Below are 18,554 nucleotides of genomic sequence, written 5' to 3' on the forward strand. Positions count from 1 at the left end.
TGCGTGAACTTTTCTCTACACTATAATTTATTATCTGAGATGAGTGGGTTGCCATCAAGTACAACATATGTATCATAAAGCCATACCAGAATCATAATGCCAACAAACCGCTGCATCAATGGCAACGTCTAGGGTTTCAGCAGAATTATCATGAACAAAGTCCACGAGACCTGCTTTGAAGGTCATGGGCGCAGAGTACTTTCGCTCACCCAACAGAATTTCCATCAAGTAACATGAATCAACCTTGCTTCTGATGATGGATATGCTGCTGGGAGGAATGACAAAATCCACGTCTACCTCGCTCATATATAAAAACCCTCTATCCTTTCTCGTGAATCTGTAGACATGGGCTAACGCAAAAATGAATCCCCCTGCAAAAGCATGCTTGCCGACGACGACAATTGATAGTAACTTCAATTCCATGAGGGCTGTGACAAGTTGCTTGAATTTGAGGCTGAGGATCTCAAATCGATCCTCCCTCTCTGCTGCGAGCTTTCGGTGTTGGGCCATGCAAATGTGCTCCTTATCATTATCTCGAGCCGAGGAAGCTCGTTACAAATGTTTTAATCTAATGACGAAAGATTCTTTGATGGTCTAATATAAGATCATAGGATGTAGACGGGTATACTCTGGCAGCTAGGGGAATTATTTTCAAAAGAAAACCCCTTACAACATACATATGTTTAATTGCTATTTACCAACCATTACTATATATATAACTTTGCTGTTATAATTCATAAATATGTTTATGCCCATTGAAATTAAAAAGAATGGGAGTTCCGCTTACTGGCGGAGAATCTATATAAATATATAAATTTTATTCGGGCTGCCTAACTCGAACATATTCTAACCGTAGTGAAATTAAAATGTTTCAAGAGTCAGCTTATTTTCACAGTTAGATGTTAAATTAGCAATTGTCCCAAAAGGTACAAAGAGAAGCCGATAGGATTATTAAATTGGAATTGTTGAATTTTCTAGAAGAGTTAATTGGTTTGTAGAAAACCTTGTTTTCTTGGACTGGATCATTGTGCAATTACTTTTCTTTAGATGTTTTGTTTATATGTATATTACAAGGAATACATTTAATGTCTTATTTCATTTCTGCTATCCTTACTAATATCCTTTCCGTGCTTTTTCTTGATCCATTTGATGAAATATTCCATTATCCTTTGGTAAAAGTCCCCACCTGCATATTAGTGTACATCATAGTAAGTTCAAAGCTCGAAAGCCAACCAAAAAAGTCAATGATAACCACCTTGCATGTATTCAAATTTGTAATGTAAAACTGTCAGACAAAGTTCAGACAGACTACCTCCAAGATGGGTATCACTGTTTGTAGCCAAAACCTCAAAAGCTCTTTTGTCAATAGTCAGAACGCTGACATCAAACGTGCCACTGCCAAGATAAAAAACAACAATATTTTTCTCTCCACCCTTTTTGTCCAAGCCATAAGCTATTACTGCAGCTATTGGTTCGTTGATAATACGAGCTACATTCAAGCCAACAATAACACCAGCATCCTTCATTGTTTGGCGTTGTGCATCAGTAAAATAAGTTGCGCAAGCCCACAAGTTAACAGTCACAATGCAGTCAACAATTGGTTACCCACAACCTCATAAAAAAAAAGGTTGAAAAGAAAGCATACCAGGGACAGTCACCACAACATCCTTTATAGTCTTGCCAAGGAATGCTTCTGCAGTCTCCTTCATCTTAGTCAAAATCATAGCACTGATTTCCTCAGGGCTAAATACCTTTGTCTCTCCATCTCGTACCTGAACTTGAATATAAGGTTTCCCATCTTTGTTCACAATCTTGTATGGTACCAGTTTCATATCCTTCTGAACTTCTTTGTCTTCAAACCTATATAAAACAAATGTTTTCATTTAATTGTGCTCATCAAGTAAAAGTTTTAAATCATTTTCTTGAAGTTTGGACAGGGCAGAAATCAAATCCTGATCTGACCCCAACCAGAATGTTGCTCGACCCCTGACTTAACATGCCAATTTCATGACTGGCACCCTTGTGGGTTCAATATCAAGGCGAGAATTGGACTTGCAATAAATATAATTGTCTAATGAATGGGCAAATCAGAGATCAGAGTACTTACTTTCTCCCAATGAGTCTCTTGACATCAAAGATGGTTCGTTCGGCATTGACTGCGGCCTGGTTTTTGGCAGCCTCTCCAATCAACCTCTCATTTTTCGTGAACGCCACCCATGATGGGGTAATACGGTTGCCTTGGTCATTGGCAATAATCTCCACATGACCATTCTTGTAAACCCCACAACAGGAGTAAGTAGTTCCCAGGTCTATACCAATCACCGTTCCCAATTTCGCAACTTCTTCCTTCGCAATCAAAGATGCAAGAAGGCATCCTGAGAAAAATTAAATTCCCTGTGAAGAGTATCAGAAAATGCCTATATGTTACCAGGGAAAGGTTGCCTATATGGTCAAGTTTCTAGCATATATATTTTAACCGATTGCAGGTTTATCGTGGTCAAATTTCTAGCATATATATTATTCGTAGATATTTGTTAAACCGAATAAATTATAAAACTTGGCGTAAGTAGACAACACAACATGAATAACGAGGAAACATTTCAAAAACCCAGCAATCATTCTTCTAGTAGGCCATCTACATCAAGACAATGTTGTCATATTCGACTCGATCTTATTTATACTTGGAAAAAATAAAAAGGGCTTCCTGTAATAAAAGCAAAGAGATGACTCCTTCCAATTTTAATGCATTCAGACGATGTGCAAAAAATGTCAATGCTGTAAAACTACAACACCGCAGAAAAAACGTCTACCAAAAACTTAAAATGCAGCTCAATATTCCATCAAAAGAAGCAAGAAAACTTAATAGTCAACCATGAGATCTACAAGGCGTAGCTAGTATTCATACATGCTTACAAAAACGCCTTTTCTAAAAACTAACTTAAAACCTAGAAGACAATATAGGGATCTGAAGGATAATATTTCTACACAACGAAAGGAAGCTCAATGTGTTTGAAAACCTTTGAAAAAATTGCGAATAGATCAGAAAAGATCAAACAAAGCACATTTGTCTGCATGTCTTAATCTACCAAACCCTTACCCCAACATCTCAAAAATCACTACCAGAAAGCGTAAATTTAATGAAACCTTATTTTTAGAGGAAACCAGAATGCCTTGCAAAACTCAAAATGCAGCAATAAACAGGGGAAATGACTCCGATCGCTCAAAACAAAGAAGCAGAATTTAAACCAAAATGAGGGGAAAGAACGGCCTATCTGCAACGATAAAAACTATGTACTATGAAGAATTTGAAAATTAAGAGGTTGGGTGTCAGCAATGTCTTTGCCAAAGTGTCATCGTCTAATGAGATTCCTCCACTTGCAATGGGTATGTATTCCATTCATATTATTCATCAAGGGAACCTATAGCTACCCCTCATTCATTTTTATGGGTGTTTTTCATCCACTATTGACACAGATGTGCTAATATTAATAGAAAAATATTTTTTAATCATAATTGAAATTTACATGATAAATTAGCAAGACATTGTAAACTTAATCAATATCATAACCTCACAAACATTATTAAGAATATTTTTGTGAAATTGATGTGTATCATGTTGATTAACTTTTATATCAATTTTTCTAATATTTATAAAAGATGTTTTATAACAAACCTCCAAACTCACATGATAAATTACTAAGACATTGTAAACTTAATCAAAACCATAACCTCAAACTCATCATAAATATTGGTTCAAATTTACATAATAAATTAGCAAGGCATTGTAAACTTAACCAATGTCATATCCTCACACATTATTAAGAATACTTTTGTAAAATTGATATGTATCATCTTAATTAACTTTTACATAACTTTTACATAACTTTTTCTAATATTTATAAAAGATGTTTTTTAACCAACCTCCAAATTTACATAATAAGTTGTTTTTTACATCATTTTTTTCTAATATTTGTAAAAAATGTTTTATAAAGAACCTCCAAATTTATATAATAAATTGTTGAGACATTGCAAACTTATTTCATAAATATTTAAAATACTTGTCTATTTAAATGTACTGTAAGATTAACCCAAAAAAAAATCATTTTAAATATATCCATTTAAATATATTTACCTTTTATTTTTTAAATTATTTACAATTTTTAAATATATTTTAATTTTCTTCTTAAAATATTATATCCATTTATAATTGTATAAATCAATTTTAATTTTCAATAAAAATTAATATTTAAATCAATTAAATTAAACCATTGTAATATAATTCAAAAACCTTTTATATAACAAAATTTATTTTATCTACTAATGTGAAAAAAGACAAACAAAACAGAAATTCGGTACGAAGAGACTTAGAATCCAACTTTACATTTGAACATAAACTCAAAATCAATGAAGTTATTTTTATACATACCTTTTATATAACGAAATTTATTTTATCCACCAATGTGAAAAAAACAAACAAAACAGAAATTCGGTACTAAGAGACCTGGAATCCAACTTTACATTTGAACATAAACTCAAAATCAATGAAGTTATTTTTATACATAAAGGTACAAAAATATAAATATGGAGCTACTTGGAATTTCTTGGAATTTCAACTTGAGGTTAAAACAAACTTATAAATAATGATACAGATGGGAAATAAAAAATTATTGGCTCTAACATCGAGCAACGGCGAATCACAAAGTGTAAACGGTGAACTGGGCGGGCAGCTTATTGTTGCAAGGGGTCCCGAGCTCGAAACTCGTCCCGCCAGCTTATTATTGCGAGGGGTCTCGTGATCAAAACTCATCCCGCCAACGATGTATTGACAATTCCAAGCGTACAACAATGAGATGTTTACAAATGATGCGCTCAGGGGCAGAAGAGAGCCGATAAAGGAGCTTACAACAATAAAATGTTTACAAATGATGAGATCAGGCGCAGAAGAGAGCCGAACAAAGGAGCTTGAGATCAGGGGTAGAAGAGAGCCGAGTAAAGGATCTCGTTCCAGATATCGGGAAGCCCAGGCAGACACCAGTGGCTGCAATCTGCGTAGCGCTGGGGATTTTTCCGTTGCCCGACTGTCAAATCGTTGCTGTATATCGAAGGGTGCGCGTCCTGCCTGAGCAACGACAGCGTCGTGATGTTGAGAAACGACACAGGCGATCTCATAGCTCTCACAACGCTTTCCGCCACTTGGAATTGGGGAGGATAGGCGCCCAGATACGAAGTCCCCGCCGTAGGTTCTTTCTCGGAGTAACAGTTACCGCCATTCATAGTACTGCAAAGCACAAAGATTCATTAAAAAATCAAGCAAACGCCATTCATCACAAGCAATTTTTTCACATTTTCAACCGGATCTGAGATTACTAAACCTGGAATGCGAGGGCGAGAAACTGCGGAAAAGGACTTTCGTTCTGCTGGTATCGATGTTGGAATCGATCCAGTTTGCCCAGGTAGTCATTCCTTTCCGGTAAGCCACCATGAAATCCATGCTCGTGTATAAAGTATTCCCTTCCTGCAGGTAATCCCAACTGCTTTGTTTTTTTACCCGAACAAAGTGTCAGTCATTCAGTCCGCCATTAAAGATCACAGTGCCATAAAAGATCACAGTCAAAAATCTAACAGTTACCATTAATGGCTTGCATAAAAGTACCCTCTGAGATTGCCTCTGTGAGTCCACCAATGGCCGGAGTTAAAAACAAGAATATCGGCTCCCTTCCATCCTCTGCCATTACTCTCGGCCGAGTCCAGACGAAGCACCACTTTCTGCTGTCCTTGAACCGTAGTGGTCACCATATCCACCAGGTACGGAGTGTTGGAATGATAATTCCAACTGCAGGTTGCAGGTTACAGGCGGACGTGGGCAGCGACGGATACCAACTCAGTAAGCGCAGCGATCGTACGTTTTCCAGTCGTCGCAAACATTTCGCGCCAGCTTTCCGGCGAAGGAATATTCAGGCGATCGACTCCGATACGATGTGGTGGCGCCACGTGTCTCTCACCTGACGTCAGCCGACGCAATATTTCGGGCGATAAAGTTCGGGCATGTTGGGCCTCCCGAAATCCATCTCCGCCGTCCGATCCGATCGCGCGATTTCCGCCGTCGATCTCTGAAGATGCAGTCCGTCCGCGTCAAGTCAGAATTTTGCGTGGAGTGTTAGGCAATCTGTTGACCGCCGCAGAGAAGGAAGTTAATGAATTTTATTGCTGTTCGTAGAAAGTAGGTATATGTTTTAATTTTGCCTACGGCCCTTAATGTTTTTTTTATTTTATATAGACATATGTATGTTTTATAAAAAAAAAAACATGGAGTAGAGCCCGCGCGCAGTGGTTTTTCATGGAAAAACGTATGTTTATATATAACACTGTAATAGAGCCTGCGCGGGAGGTGCAAGAGAAGAAGGGAAAATAACAGAGTTCTGTCTGCGCGGTAGAGTTTATGAAGAACAGGAAGAAGTGCATGTGCGCCTGAGTTTATATGAAGAACTGAGAAATGCCTGTGCATAGTAAGTTTGCTCCCGGTTATGTGTTGAATGCACAGTAGTGCGAGGAGATATATGAAGAATAGGGAAAGAGCACAGAGTGCCTGCGCGCGAAGTTTGAATGAGGAATAAGGGAGAAGAAAGCACAACAGTGCTGGAAACATAACAGAGGCAAACTGCTATGTATTGTTGACCATTGTAAGACACAGGAACACCATGAAAGTTTTTTTTTTGTAATACCCACAGCAGTGGAGAACAAGAAGAAACAGAGACAAAGTTTCTTTTGTAAATCCCTCTCTGCGCAGAGGATGAAGTTTGTTACAGTTTTTGTTTTTAAGCAATAGAAAAGTTTTTATGGCCGTGTAATGGACTGTTATGAGTATATTTGTTTTAATAGCTTCCCTGTGCAAAGGTCCTGGAAGAAATGAAACAGAGCATTGGCTCTGTGGTGTTTGTTTGTTTGGTTTTGGTATTTTCCCATGAAAAATACCCAACAGTGGTATGAGAGCTGGTCCAGGCTCTTTGATGGTGACAGAGCAGGTTCATGCTCTTTGAAGTGTCAAAGAAGCTGAAGGAAAGACCCTTGTTGCAACAGCAGTAAAGCTTCTCCAGCTGTGTGAAGTTTCAGCCAAAGGGATCCAGGTATTTCTCAAGTTTTTGAGTTGCTGTTGAAGAAACAGTGAGTCATTTTAAAAACACAGTCAGGGATTTTAAAAATAGTTAAGAATGGCAAGATCAAAGAAGAAAGTGTCCAAATCCCCTAAGGTTGTGTTTCCCTCTTCTATTAAAATAGAAAACAATCTATTTGAAAGCATTGTATTTGAGGTTCCAAGGTTCGATGGGAAATTTGATATATGGGAAATAAAAATGAGGGCTTTCATAAAGTCTGAAGGGATTGAAATCTGGGAATCAGTGATGGATGATAGCAAGAAGGATAAAGAATCCAAGGAGTACAATGCAAAGGCAGCAAAAACTATCTTGGATGGACTGCCTGATTCTATAAAGAAGAATCTAGGGAAATATTTATCAGCAAAGGATATTTGGGACAGACTGCATGACCTTCATGCAAAGGGAGCACTGACCATGACCATCAGTGAAGAATAAAATCCTGAACCCATCATAGAAGCTGAATGTGAGAAGGTTGACCTCATCAAACTTCAAGTAAAGGAAAGGGATGAAGAGCTCGTCAAGCTTAAGAAGGAGCTTGATCAAGGCAAGAGGAAACATCATGAAGAAGTCATATCCATGACAAATCAGCTGAATGAATCAAAGAAGCAGGAAGATGTCTTGTCAAGTCAACTTGAACAAAGGCACAAGAGAGTGAACAAGCTTGTAGAAGAGATTGGACAATACAAGGTAGAGGTCTCCTCCCTTAAGTCTGAACTACAAGAAGCCAGGAAGCAGGCACAAGAAGCTGAGAAGAAAATGGAGAGCACTCAAGCAGAAATCTCCAAAATGAAGTCAGAAATTATCTCCCTTAAAATAGCAGTAGCTGAAGCTACTCGTAGCAAGGAAGAAACTGAGGGACAACTAGCAAAGAAAAATAATGTATGTGAAAAGTTGGAAGAAGAGATTGTCCTCCTCGGGAAGAAGGTTGAAGGGATGAACAAGATCATGAAGAGCTCTCAAGATTTGGATGACATGCTCAGCTATCATAGATCTCCATCTGATAAATCAAGACTTGGGTATGTAGGTGAACCCTCAAACAAGGATGAAGATGCTTTAAGCAAAGGAGATGTGAAGAAGCCAGAAAGAAGTTGTGAAGCTCCTAGTTCCAGCAAAGGCAAGGAGAAAAATGAAGGCTGCAATAGAAGAAATCCTGCTCCAAGAAGAAAACCAGCTCCAAGAAGAAATGTAGCTGATGTCAAAGAGGCGAGATGCAATGGTTATCATCAAAGGATCTCAAGGCAGAAAGGCTTCAGAAGAACATCAAGGAAACCTCCATCTCCAAGGTACCAAAGTTCATTTTATGGTTATTGTTACTCTTGCTCAAACTTTGGTCATATGGCAAAAGAATGTAGAGCATTTCATGGAGATAGATGTTGTAGTCTCCGACAACCTCCAAGAAACAATTTTACAAAAAGAAATCATGAATTCTTATTCATGAACAAAGTTGAATGCTTCAAGTGTCATAACATTGGGCATATGGCACGTGACTGTAACTTAACATGGGCTCCTACGCAAGCTAGAGCCATGCAAAAGAAGAAAGTTACACAAGTGTGGAGAAGGAAGGAAATACAATGTGAAAGTCCCTTGAGCTTTGCAACTGATCTAAGTTTCTTTTAAGAAAACTTTGCTGAAAGAAGATGATGCATACAGTGAAGGGGAGCTTGTAATTTTTTTTGTTGAATTGTATTAACAGTCACTCTTTGATGAAGACCTTTTTATAAGGGAAAAATATGAAGTTAAATCTGCCATAAAAGCAGAGAAGAGAAAGGGGCAGCGCTCAAATGTGAAGTGCAGCAACGCAATAAGAAAAGTATGCAAAGCATAGATACCCTCACAACAGTGGGAAGATATAACATAAAACAGCAGTTTTTGAATTTTTTTTGTTATGGAGCACATGCATTGAAATGCATAGCAATGGAAGGTAGTTTCCTTCTATGTAATGTGAGAGAACATACTCACAACAGAGTGAGTACAATACACAACAGTAAAAAAATGTAATGTTTTTCTTCATATGCAATGCAGCATGCAAAGAAATGCATAAAGAAAAACAGGGACAGCAGATTTTTAATGCACATGGGTGAATGATAATGTGTGGCAGCAGAAAAATGAAAGGAACTGCACAACAGTGCATTGAGTAAATAAAAAAATGAATGAAGACTAAGATAGTGTGAAGCAAGGGTGTGAAAAAAAAAGGCAGCAACCCGTGTTAATTTTTTTTTTTTGTTGTTTGGAGAATGCAGCGCAAAACAGCGTGAGGATGATTTCTCTCTATGTGCAGGTAATGGAGAGTAAAGAGTTAGTGTATGGGCACGCAGCAGTATGATGAAACAAAAGGCAGCCACAGTGCAAATTGCAGAGGCAACGCAGCAGCAAATAAAAACTTAGGGATGACAGAGTCTATGGTTATGGGTATGGACAGCAGTGCATAAGAAAAGGCAGCAGCGTGATGGTAAGAAGGAGAAGCACAGTAGTGCGAAGAAAATGAAACCAGAACTAAGAGAGAATGAAGAAATGTGTTTTTACACAGCAATGCAAATAAGAAAATGCAGCAGCATGAAGTTTTTGTTGAAGAAATGAAAGGTAATGGACAGCAGCAGATGTAAAAGAAATTTTTTTCTTTACAGCAGTAAATGTAAGTATAGTGAATGTGTTGTTCATTGAATTGAAATGCAACATATGCAACAGCAGTGAATGTAAGAAATGTTTACACACAACAGTGTAAATTTGTAAGGTGGGACAGAGTAATTGTTCCAGAAAAGACAGAGTATTCTGTCTTTGAAGAATGCACAACAATGCAGAGTTTGCAAAGAAATGTAAGTGAAGTGCAGCAACACAACAGCAAGTGTAGACACAGCAGTGTGGGGTAGACGCAGCAAAGAAGATGGCACAACAGTGCAGCAGAGAACATGCAGCAGCATAAAAGAACAATGTAATGAGTATGCACAACAGTGCAATGAATGTTTTGTTTTGAAACTGCATCTAAAGCAGTGTTTGGCAGTAATCCCTCCGTGAGAGGAAGTGAAGTTCTTAGTGAATCCCTCTGTTAAAGAGGAAGGTGCTTTTCAGCACAGTGTCATGGTAAATCCCTCTGTCAAGAGGAAGATGCTTTTCAGCATACACATGGTAAATCCCTCAGTCAAGAGGAAGATGCTTTTTAGCATACACATGGTAAATCCCTCTATCAAGAGGATGATGCTTTTCAGCATAGTCACAGGTGAATCCCTCTGTCAAGAGGAAGGTGCTCTTCAGCACATTGTTATGGTGAATCCCTCTGTCATGAGGAAGGTGCTCTTAAGCACAGTTTCAGGTTAATCCCTCTATTAAGAGGAAGACTATTTTGTTGTGTGTGGAACTGCATCAGAAGCAGTTGGTGAATCCCTCTATGTGAGGAAGATGTTATTGTAACAGCAGTTGGAGAATCCCTCTATGTGAGGAAGTGTTTGGGTATGTTTGAACGCCCAGCAGTTGAAATTAAAGGGGAGTGTTGGAATGATAATTCCAACTGCAGGTTGCAGGTTACAGGCGGACGTGGGCAGCGACGGATACCAACTCAGTAAGCGCAGCGATCGTACGTTTTCTGGTCGCCACAAACATTTCGCGCCAGCTTTCCGGCGAAGGAATATTCAGGAAATCGACTCCGATACGATGTGGTGGCGCCACGTGTCTCTCGCCTGACGTCAGCCGACGCAATATTTTGGGCGATAAAGTTCGCGCATGTTGGGCCTCCCGAAATCCATCTCCGCCTTCCGATCCGATCGCGCGATTTCCGTCGTCGATCTCTGAAGATGCATTCCGCCCGCGTCAAGTCAGAATTTTGCGGGGAGTGTTAGCCAATCTGTTGACCGCTGCAGAGAAGGAAGTTAATGAATTTTATTGCTGTTCGTAAAAAGTAGGTATATGTTTTAATTTTGCCTACGACCCTTAATGTTTTTTTTGTTTTATATAGACATATGTATGTTTTATAAAAAAACATGGAGTAGAGCCCGCGCGCAGTGGTTTTTCATGGAAAAACGTATGTTTATATATAACACTGTAATAGAGCCTGCACAGGAGGTGCAAGCGAAGAAGAGAATATAACAGAGTTCTGTCTGCGCGGTAGAGTTTATGAAGAACAGGAAGAAGTGCCTGCGCGCCTGAGTTTATATGAAGAACTGAGAAATGCCTGCGCACAGTAAGTTTGCTCCCGGTTATGTGTTGAACGCACAGCAGTGTGAGGAGATATATGAAGAACAGGGAAAGAGCACAGAGTGCCTGCGCGCGGAGTTTGAATGAGGAATAAGGGAGAAGAAAGCACAGCAGTGCTGGAAACATAACAGAGGCAAACTGTTTTGTATTGTTGACCATTGTAAGACACAGGAACACTATGAAAGTTTTTTTTTTTGTAATACCCACAGCAGTGGAGAACAAGAAGAAACAGAGACAGAGTTTCTTTTGTAAATCCCTCTCTCCGCAGAGGATGAAGTTTGTAACAGTTTTTTTTTTTAAGCAATAGAAAAGTTTTTATGGCTGTGTAATGGACTGTTATGAGTATATTTGTTTTAATAGCTTCCCTGTGAAAAGGTCCTAGAAGAAATGAAACAGAGCATTGGCTTTGTGGTGTTTGTTTGTTTGGTTTTGGTATTTTCCCATGAAAAATACCCAACAGTGGTATGAGAGCTGGTCCAGGCTCTTTGATGGTGACATAGCAGGTTCATGCTCTTTGAAGTGTCAAAGAAGCTGAAGGAAAGACCCTTGTTGCAGCAACAGTAAAGCTTCTCTAGCTGTGTGAAGTTTCAACCAAAGGGATTCAGGTATTTCTCAAGTTTTTGAGTTGCTGTTGAAGAAACAATGAGTCATTTTAAAAACACAGTCAGGGATTTTAAAAATAGTTAAGAATGGCAAGATCAAAGAAGAAAGTGTCCAAATCCCCTAAGGTTGTGTCTCCATCTTCTATTAAAATAGAAAACAATCTATTTGAAAGCATTGTATTTGAGCTTCCAAGGTTCGATGGGAACTTTGATATATGGGAAATAAAAATGAGGGCTTTCTTAAAGTCTGAAGGGATTGAAATCTGGGAATCAGTGATGGATGATAGCAAGAAGGATAAAGAATCCAAGGAGTACAATGCAAAGGCAGCAAAAAATATCTTGGATGGACTGCCTGATTCTATAAAGAAGAATCTAGGGAAATATTTATCAGCAAAGGATATTTGGGACAGACTGCATGACCTTCATGCAAAGGGAGCACTGACCATGACCATCAGTGAAGAAGAAAATCCTGAACCCATCATTGAAGCTGAATGTGAGAAGGTTGACCTCATCAAACTTCAAGTAAAGGAAAGGGATGAAGAGCTCGTCAAGCTTAAGAAGGAGGTTGATCAAGGCAAGAGGAAACATCATGAAGAAGTCATATCCATGACAAATCAGCTGAATGAAGCAAAGAAGCGGGAAGACGCCTTGTCAAGTCAACTTGAACAAAGGCACTAAGAGAGTGAACAAGCTTGTAGAAGAGATTGGACAGTACAAGGTAGAGGTCTCCTCCCTTAAGTCTGAACTACAAGAAGCCATGAAGCAGGCACAAGAAGCTGAGAAGAAAATGGAGAGCAGTCAAGCAGAAATCTCCAAAATGAAGTCAGAAATTATCTCCCTTAAAATAGCAATAGCTGAAGCTACTCGTAGCAAGGAAGAAACTGAGGGACAACTAGCAAAGAAAAATAATGTATGTGAAAAGTTGGAAGAAGAGATTGTCCTCCTCAGGAAGAAGGTTGAAGGGATGAACAAGATCATGAAGAGCTCTCAAGCTTTAGATGACATGCTCAGCTATCACCGATCTCCATCTGATAAATCAGGACTTGGGTATGTAGGTGAACCCTCAAACAAGGATGAAGATGCTTTAAGCAAAGGAGATGTGAAGAAGCCAGAAAGAAGTTGTGAAGCTCCTAGTTCCAGCAAAGGCAAGGAGAAAAATGAAGGATGCAATAGAAGAAATCCTGCTCCAAGAAGAAAACCAGCTCCAAGAAGAAATGTAGCTGATGTCAAAGAGGCAAGATGCAATGGTTATCATCAAAGGATCTCAAGGCAGCAAGGCTTCAGAAGCACATCAAGGAAACCTCCATCTCCAAGGTACCAAAGTTCATTTTATGGTTATTGTTACTCTTGCTCAAACTTTGGTCATATGGCAAAAGACTGTAGAGCATTTCATGGAGATAGATGTTGTAGTCTCCGACAACCTCCAAGAAACAATTTTACAAAAAGAAATCATGAATTCTTATTCATGAACAAAGTTGAATGCTTCAAGTGTCATAACATTGGGCATATGGCACGTGACTGTAACTTAACATGGGCTCCTACGCAAGCTAGACCCATGCAAAAGAAGAAAGTTACACAAGTGTGGAGAAGGAAGGAAATACAGTGTGAAAGTCCCTTGAGCTTTGCAACTGATCTAAGTTTCTTTTAAGAAAACTTTGCTGAAAGAAGATGATGCATACAGTGAAGGGGAGCTTGTAATTTTTTTTGCTGAACTGTATTAACAGTCACTCTTTGATGAAGACCTTTTTATAAGGGAAAAATATGAAGTTAAATCTGCCATAAAAGCAGAGAAGAAAAAGGGGCAGCACTCAAATGTGAAGTGTAGCAGCGCAATAAGAAAAGTATGCAAAGCATGGAGACCCTCACAGCAGTGGGAAGATAGAACATAAAACAACAATTTTTGAATTTTTTTTGTTATGGAGCACATGCATTGAAATGCATAGCAATGGAAGGTAGTTTCCTTCTATGTAATGTGAGAGAACATACTCACAACAGAGTGAGTACAATACACAACAGTAAAAAAATGTAATGTTTTTCTTCATATGCAATGCAGCGTGCAAAGAAATGCATAAAGAAAAACAGGGACAGCAGATTTTTAATGCACATGGGTGAATGATAATGTGTGGCAGCAGAAAAATGAAAGGAACTGCACAGCAGTGCATTGAGTAAATAAAAAAATGAATGAAGACTAAGATTGTGTGAAGCAAGGGTGTAAAAAAAAAAGGCAAGAGCCCGTGTTAATTTTTTTTTTTTTGTTGTTTGGAGAATGCAGCGCAAAACAGCGTGAGGATGATTTCTCTCTATGTGCAAGTAATAGAGAGTAAAGAGTTAGTATATGGGCACGCAGCAGTATGATAAAACAAAAGGCAGCCACAGTGCAAATTGCAGAGGCAACGCAGCAGCAAATAAAAACTCAGGGATGACAGAGTCTATGGTTATGGGTATGGACAACAGTGCATAAGAAAAGGCAGCAGCGTGATGGTAAGAAGGAGAAGCACAGTAGTGCGAAGAAAATGAAACCAGAACTAAGAGAGAATGAAGAAATGTGTTTTTACACAGCAATGCAAATAAGAAAATGCAGTAGCATGAAGTTTTTGTTGAAGAAATGAAAGGTAATGGACAGCAGCAGATGTAAAAGAAATTTTTTTCTTTACAGCAGTAAATGTAAGTATAGTGAATGTGTTGTTCATTGAATTGAAATGCAACATATGCAACAGCATTGAATGTAAGAAATGTTTACACACAGCAGTGTAAATTTGTAAGGTGGGACAGAGTAATTGTTCCAGAAAAGACAGAGTATTCTGTCTTTGAAGAATGCACAACAATGCAGAGTTTGCAAAGAAATGTAAGTGAAGTGCAGCAACACAACAACAAGTGTAGACACAGCAGTGTGGGGTAGACGCAGCAAAGAAGATGGCACAACAGTGCAGCAGAGAACATGCAGCAGCATAAAAGAACAATGTAATGAGTATGCACAACAGTGCAATGAATGTTTTGTTTTGAAACTGCATCTAAAGCAGTGTTTGGCAGTAATCCCTCCGTGAGAGGAAGTGAAGTTCTTAGTGAATCCCTCTGTTAAAGAGGAAGGTGCTTTTCAGCACAGTTTCATGGTAAATCCCTCTGTCAAGAGGAAGATGCTTTTTAGCATACACATGGTAAATCCCTCAGTCAAGAGGAAGATGTTTTTTAGCATACACATGGTAAATCCCTCTATCAAGAGGATGATGCTTTTCAGCATAGTCACAGGTGAATCCCTCTGTCAAGAGGAAGGTGCTCTTCAGCACATTGTTATGGTGAATCCCTCTGTCATGAGGAAGGTGCTCTTAAGCATAGTTTGAGGTTAATCCCTCTATTAAGAGGAAGACTATTTTGTTGTGTGTGGAACTGCTTCAGAAGCAGTTGGTGAATCCCTCTATGTGAGGAAGATGTTTTGTAACAGCAGTTGGAGAATCCCTCTATGTGAGGAAGTGTTTGGGTATGTTTGAACGCCCAGCAGTTGAAATAAAGGGGAGTGTTGGAATGATAATTCCAATTGCAGGTTGCAGGTTACAGGCGGACGTGGGTAGCGACGGATACCAACTTAGTAAGCGCAGCGATCGTACGTTTTCCGGTCGCCGCAAACATTTGGCGCCAGCTTTCCGGCGAAGGAATATTCAGGCGATCGACTCCGATACGATGTGGTGGCGCCACGTGTCTCTCGCCTGACGTCAGCCGATGCAATATTTCGGGCGATAAAGTTCGGGCATGTTGGGCCTCCCGAAATCCATCTCTGCCGTCCGATCCGATCGCGCGATTTCCGCTGTCGATCTCTGAAGATGCAGTCCGCCCGCGTCAAGTCAGAATTTTGCGTGGAGTGTTAGGTAATCTGTTGACCGCCGCAGAGAAGGAAGTTAATGAATTTTATTGCTGTTCGTAAAAAGTAGGTATATGTTTTAATTTTGCCTACGGCCCTTAATGTTTTTTTTGTTTTATATAGACATATGTATGTTTTATAAAAAAAAAACATGGAGTAGAGCCAGCGCGCAGTGGTTTTTCATGGAAAAACGTATGTTTATATATAACACTGTAATAGAGCCTGCGCAGGAGGTGCAAGAGAAGAAGGGAAAATAACAGAGTTCTGTCTGCGCGGTAGAGTTTATGAAGAATAGGAAGAAGTGTCGGCGCGCCTGAGTTTATATGAAGAACTGAGAAATGCCTGCGCACAGTAAGTTTGCTCCCGGTTATGTGTTGAACGCACAACAGTGCGAGGAGATATATGAAGAACAGGGAAAGAGCACAGAGTGCCTGTGCGCGGAGTTTGAATGAGGAATAAGGGAGAAGAAAGCACAGCAGTGCTGGAAACATAACAGAGGCAAACTGTTATGTATTGTTGACCATTGTAAGACACAAGAACACCATGAAAGTTTTTTTTTTGTAATACCCACAGCAGTGGAGAACAAGAAGAAACAGAGACAAAGTTTCTTTTGTAAATCCCTCTCTGCGCAGAGGATGAAGTTTGTAACAGTTTTTGTTTTTAAGCAATAGAAAAGTTTTTATGGCTGTGTGTTATGAGTATATTTGTTTTAATAGCTTCCCTGTGCAAAGGTCCTGGAAGAAATGAAACAGAGCATTGGCTCTGTGGTGTTTGTTTGTTTGGTTTTGGTATTTTCCCATGAAAAATACCCAACACGGAGCTCGATAAAATGACACTGTAACTCCGTAATCCTGCCAATACCCAAATCATAACAATTTAGCTTAATACAATAACATCACAGAGATCATATTAACTAAGCTACCAGTACCCACCATGGCTCTGAAACTGGAAAGAGTATCTCCAGAAACCACGTATGTTCTGCCTTGCGGCAACGCTGCGTGAAGAAGGCAAATCATGGACTGCCATTGATCTCGATTCAGTGAATCTCCCACAAACATTAATGTTTTCCCCCTCAGCTTCTGCAGCATGTCCAGTGCGTTAAATCTGCGACAATAAAACAGCAAAATCATTTTAATCACTGCAATATAATATTTAATTACTCGAGCAAAGTGTACATATAAATTTATTTGGGATTTTTGTATTCGTGCCTTCGAAGGTTGCAGTAACCAGGCTTCCATCTCCATTTCTGGTAGTCCGAATCAGGTCTTCCATTCTTCTGGCAGTTGAATTCGCCATCGATATAAGGGCATTTACTCCAATCATACAGCGGGTACGATAAATCGTGAACCCAGTGCCCAGAGAATATATTGCATCTGGTTCCAATAGCTATATCCGACATTGTGAGGTTCTGGGATGGATTTAACTTCTTCTTTGCATAACAGGCCAGGTTCAATGCACAGCAGAACTAGGAGGTGAAAAGAAGGCAACTCAATTAATATTTGGAAAAAGCGGTGAAAGTGCAGTGCATATTTGCTAGATCACACTTCAAATCAATATTTGAAAATGTCTCACTTGAGTAAACGGAGCTGGGTAAAGATATTGACAATTGAACGGAGCTGGATAAAAGTGTTTAGCATTGGGGTAAACTATCCTATGCACGGGGTAAACTATCCTTTGAAAGTTGTCATTTCTCCTCCGCGAACCTTATTGATAGCATTAACTAGTCTTGTTGATGGTAAACTCGGTCAACTGCGATAATCTTAGTAATGAGAATCACCTTCTTATTATTACTGCCCTCATTTTGATCGGGGAAAATTTGTCACACACACCACAAAATCCTAGGTCATGACTTGTCAAAGTGTGGGGATTGTTTAGCATTGTTGATATAGGCCTATGGGCCTAAATATATGATTCGTTTGAAACTTATGTAATAAATATTACGGATTAAAAAATTGATTCGATACATCGTTGATTCGAGTTAAAAGATCCTTGAAATATACATGCTCTCTGTGGCGCGTCACTCAGGATGATAAAGCTCCTTGTGGTGTGTCACTCCTGGTGATCTTTATCATATACAAACATTTTGAGAGTTGTTTTAATGGTATTCAAACAGAGTAATCAAATTACTACAGAAGCGTCTATTTAAATATTAAATGTCTAACATTTTGACAAAACGTGTAAAAATTGAGGCGAAAACATAGGGAAAATACACAAATCATTAAAACAAGGCAAAAATTTGATATTCCGCTGAACTAAAAGGGGTTTCCACGTCGGCCTCCCTTCATGTTTCAAGATAAATTTTGGAGGTGACATTACACACGGCTCAATGCTCTCATAGGCTGGTAGTAAAGCGACTTTCTCGGCTTTAAGCGTTTTTTAACTTACAAACGTTGCAAAGTCATATTACAATGCTTTCTTGAGGGCGCTCACACGCTCCAGACGTCAAAACTTGACATCCATTACTTACAAATTCTTGTTACCATGGTGATTCCAAATCATTCTGAATAACTGGATGTTCATTCAATGGCAAATATCGTCCTCCCACAGAGATTCATAGAAAACCTCTGTAGTCTCGGCATAATCATATTGCACAGCATCCGGATACATAATATCGGCATCTCCACACACATCCGGAATAAAATTGTCTACAAAGAAACCAAGCTCTCCGCACACATCGCTGTAATACGGGAAGTCTCCCATATCAAACGTCACGCAGGCCGCTTCAGAATCCCCGTCTGCTGTTAATTCGCCTTGCTTATTTGA

At 39.2% G+C, this 18,554-nt stretch overlaps 2 protein-coding genes across 2 annotated transcripts; both read right to left on the reverse strand.

Annotated features, from left to right (window-relative positions):
• Nucleotides 1-1,082: 1,082 nt before the first annotated feature.
• Nucleotides 1,083-2,619, reverse strand: LOC149171046 (endoplasmic reticulum chaperone BiP-like). Its single transcript, XM_089425819.1, has 5 exons — nt 2,541-2,619; nt 2,108-2,375; nt 1,646-1,860; nt 1,313-1,555; nt 1,083-1,186 (listed from the first exon to the last, which is right to left on the reverse strand). The coding sequence occupies exons 1-5, from the start codon at nt 2,617-2,619 to the stop codon at nt 1,083-1,085; spliced, it is 909 nt and encodes a 302-aa protein (XP_089281945.1).
• A 2,250-nt stretch (nt 2,620-4,869) lies between these two features.
• Nucleotides 4,870-17,205, reverse strand: LOC149171047 (protein PMR5-like). Its single transcript, XM_089425820.1, has 7 exons — nt 17,000-17,205; nt 16,724-16,895; nt 16,532-16,642; nt 5,924-6,108; nt 5,654-5,833; nt 5,373-5,531; nt 4,870-5,278 (listed from the first exon to the last, which is right to left on the reverse strand). The coding sequence occupies exons 1-7, from the start codon at nt 17,188-17,190 to the stop codon at nt 4,969-4,971; spliced, it is 1,308 nt and encodes a 435-aa protein (XP_089281946.1). The 5' UTR covers nt 17,191-17,205; the 3' UTR covers nt 4,870-4,968.
• Between the last annotated feature and the right edge of the window lie 1,349 nt (nt 17,206-18,554).

The sequence above is a fragment of the Pinus tabuliformis genome, chromosome 4_2, assembly GCF_031772625.1.
Source record: "Pinus tabuliformis cultivar Carrire ecotype Pingquan chromosome 4_2, CPIR1, whole genome shotgun sequence".
NCBI classification, from domain to species: Eukaryota; Viridiplantae; Streptophyta; class Pinopsida; order Pinales; family Pinaceae; genus Pinus; species Pinus tabuliformis.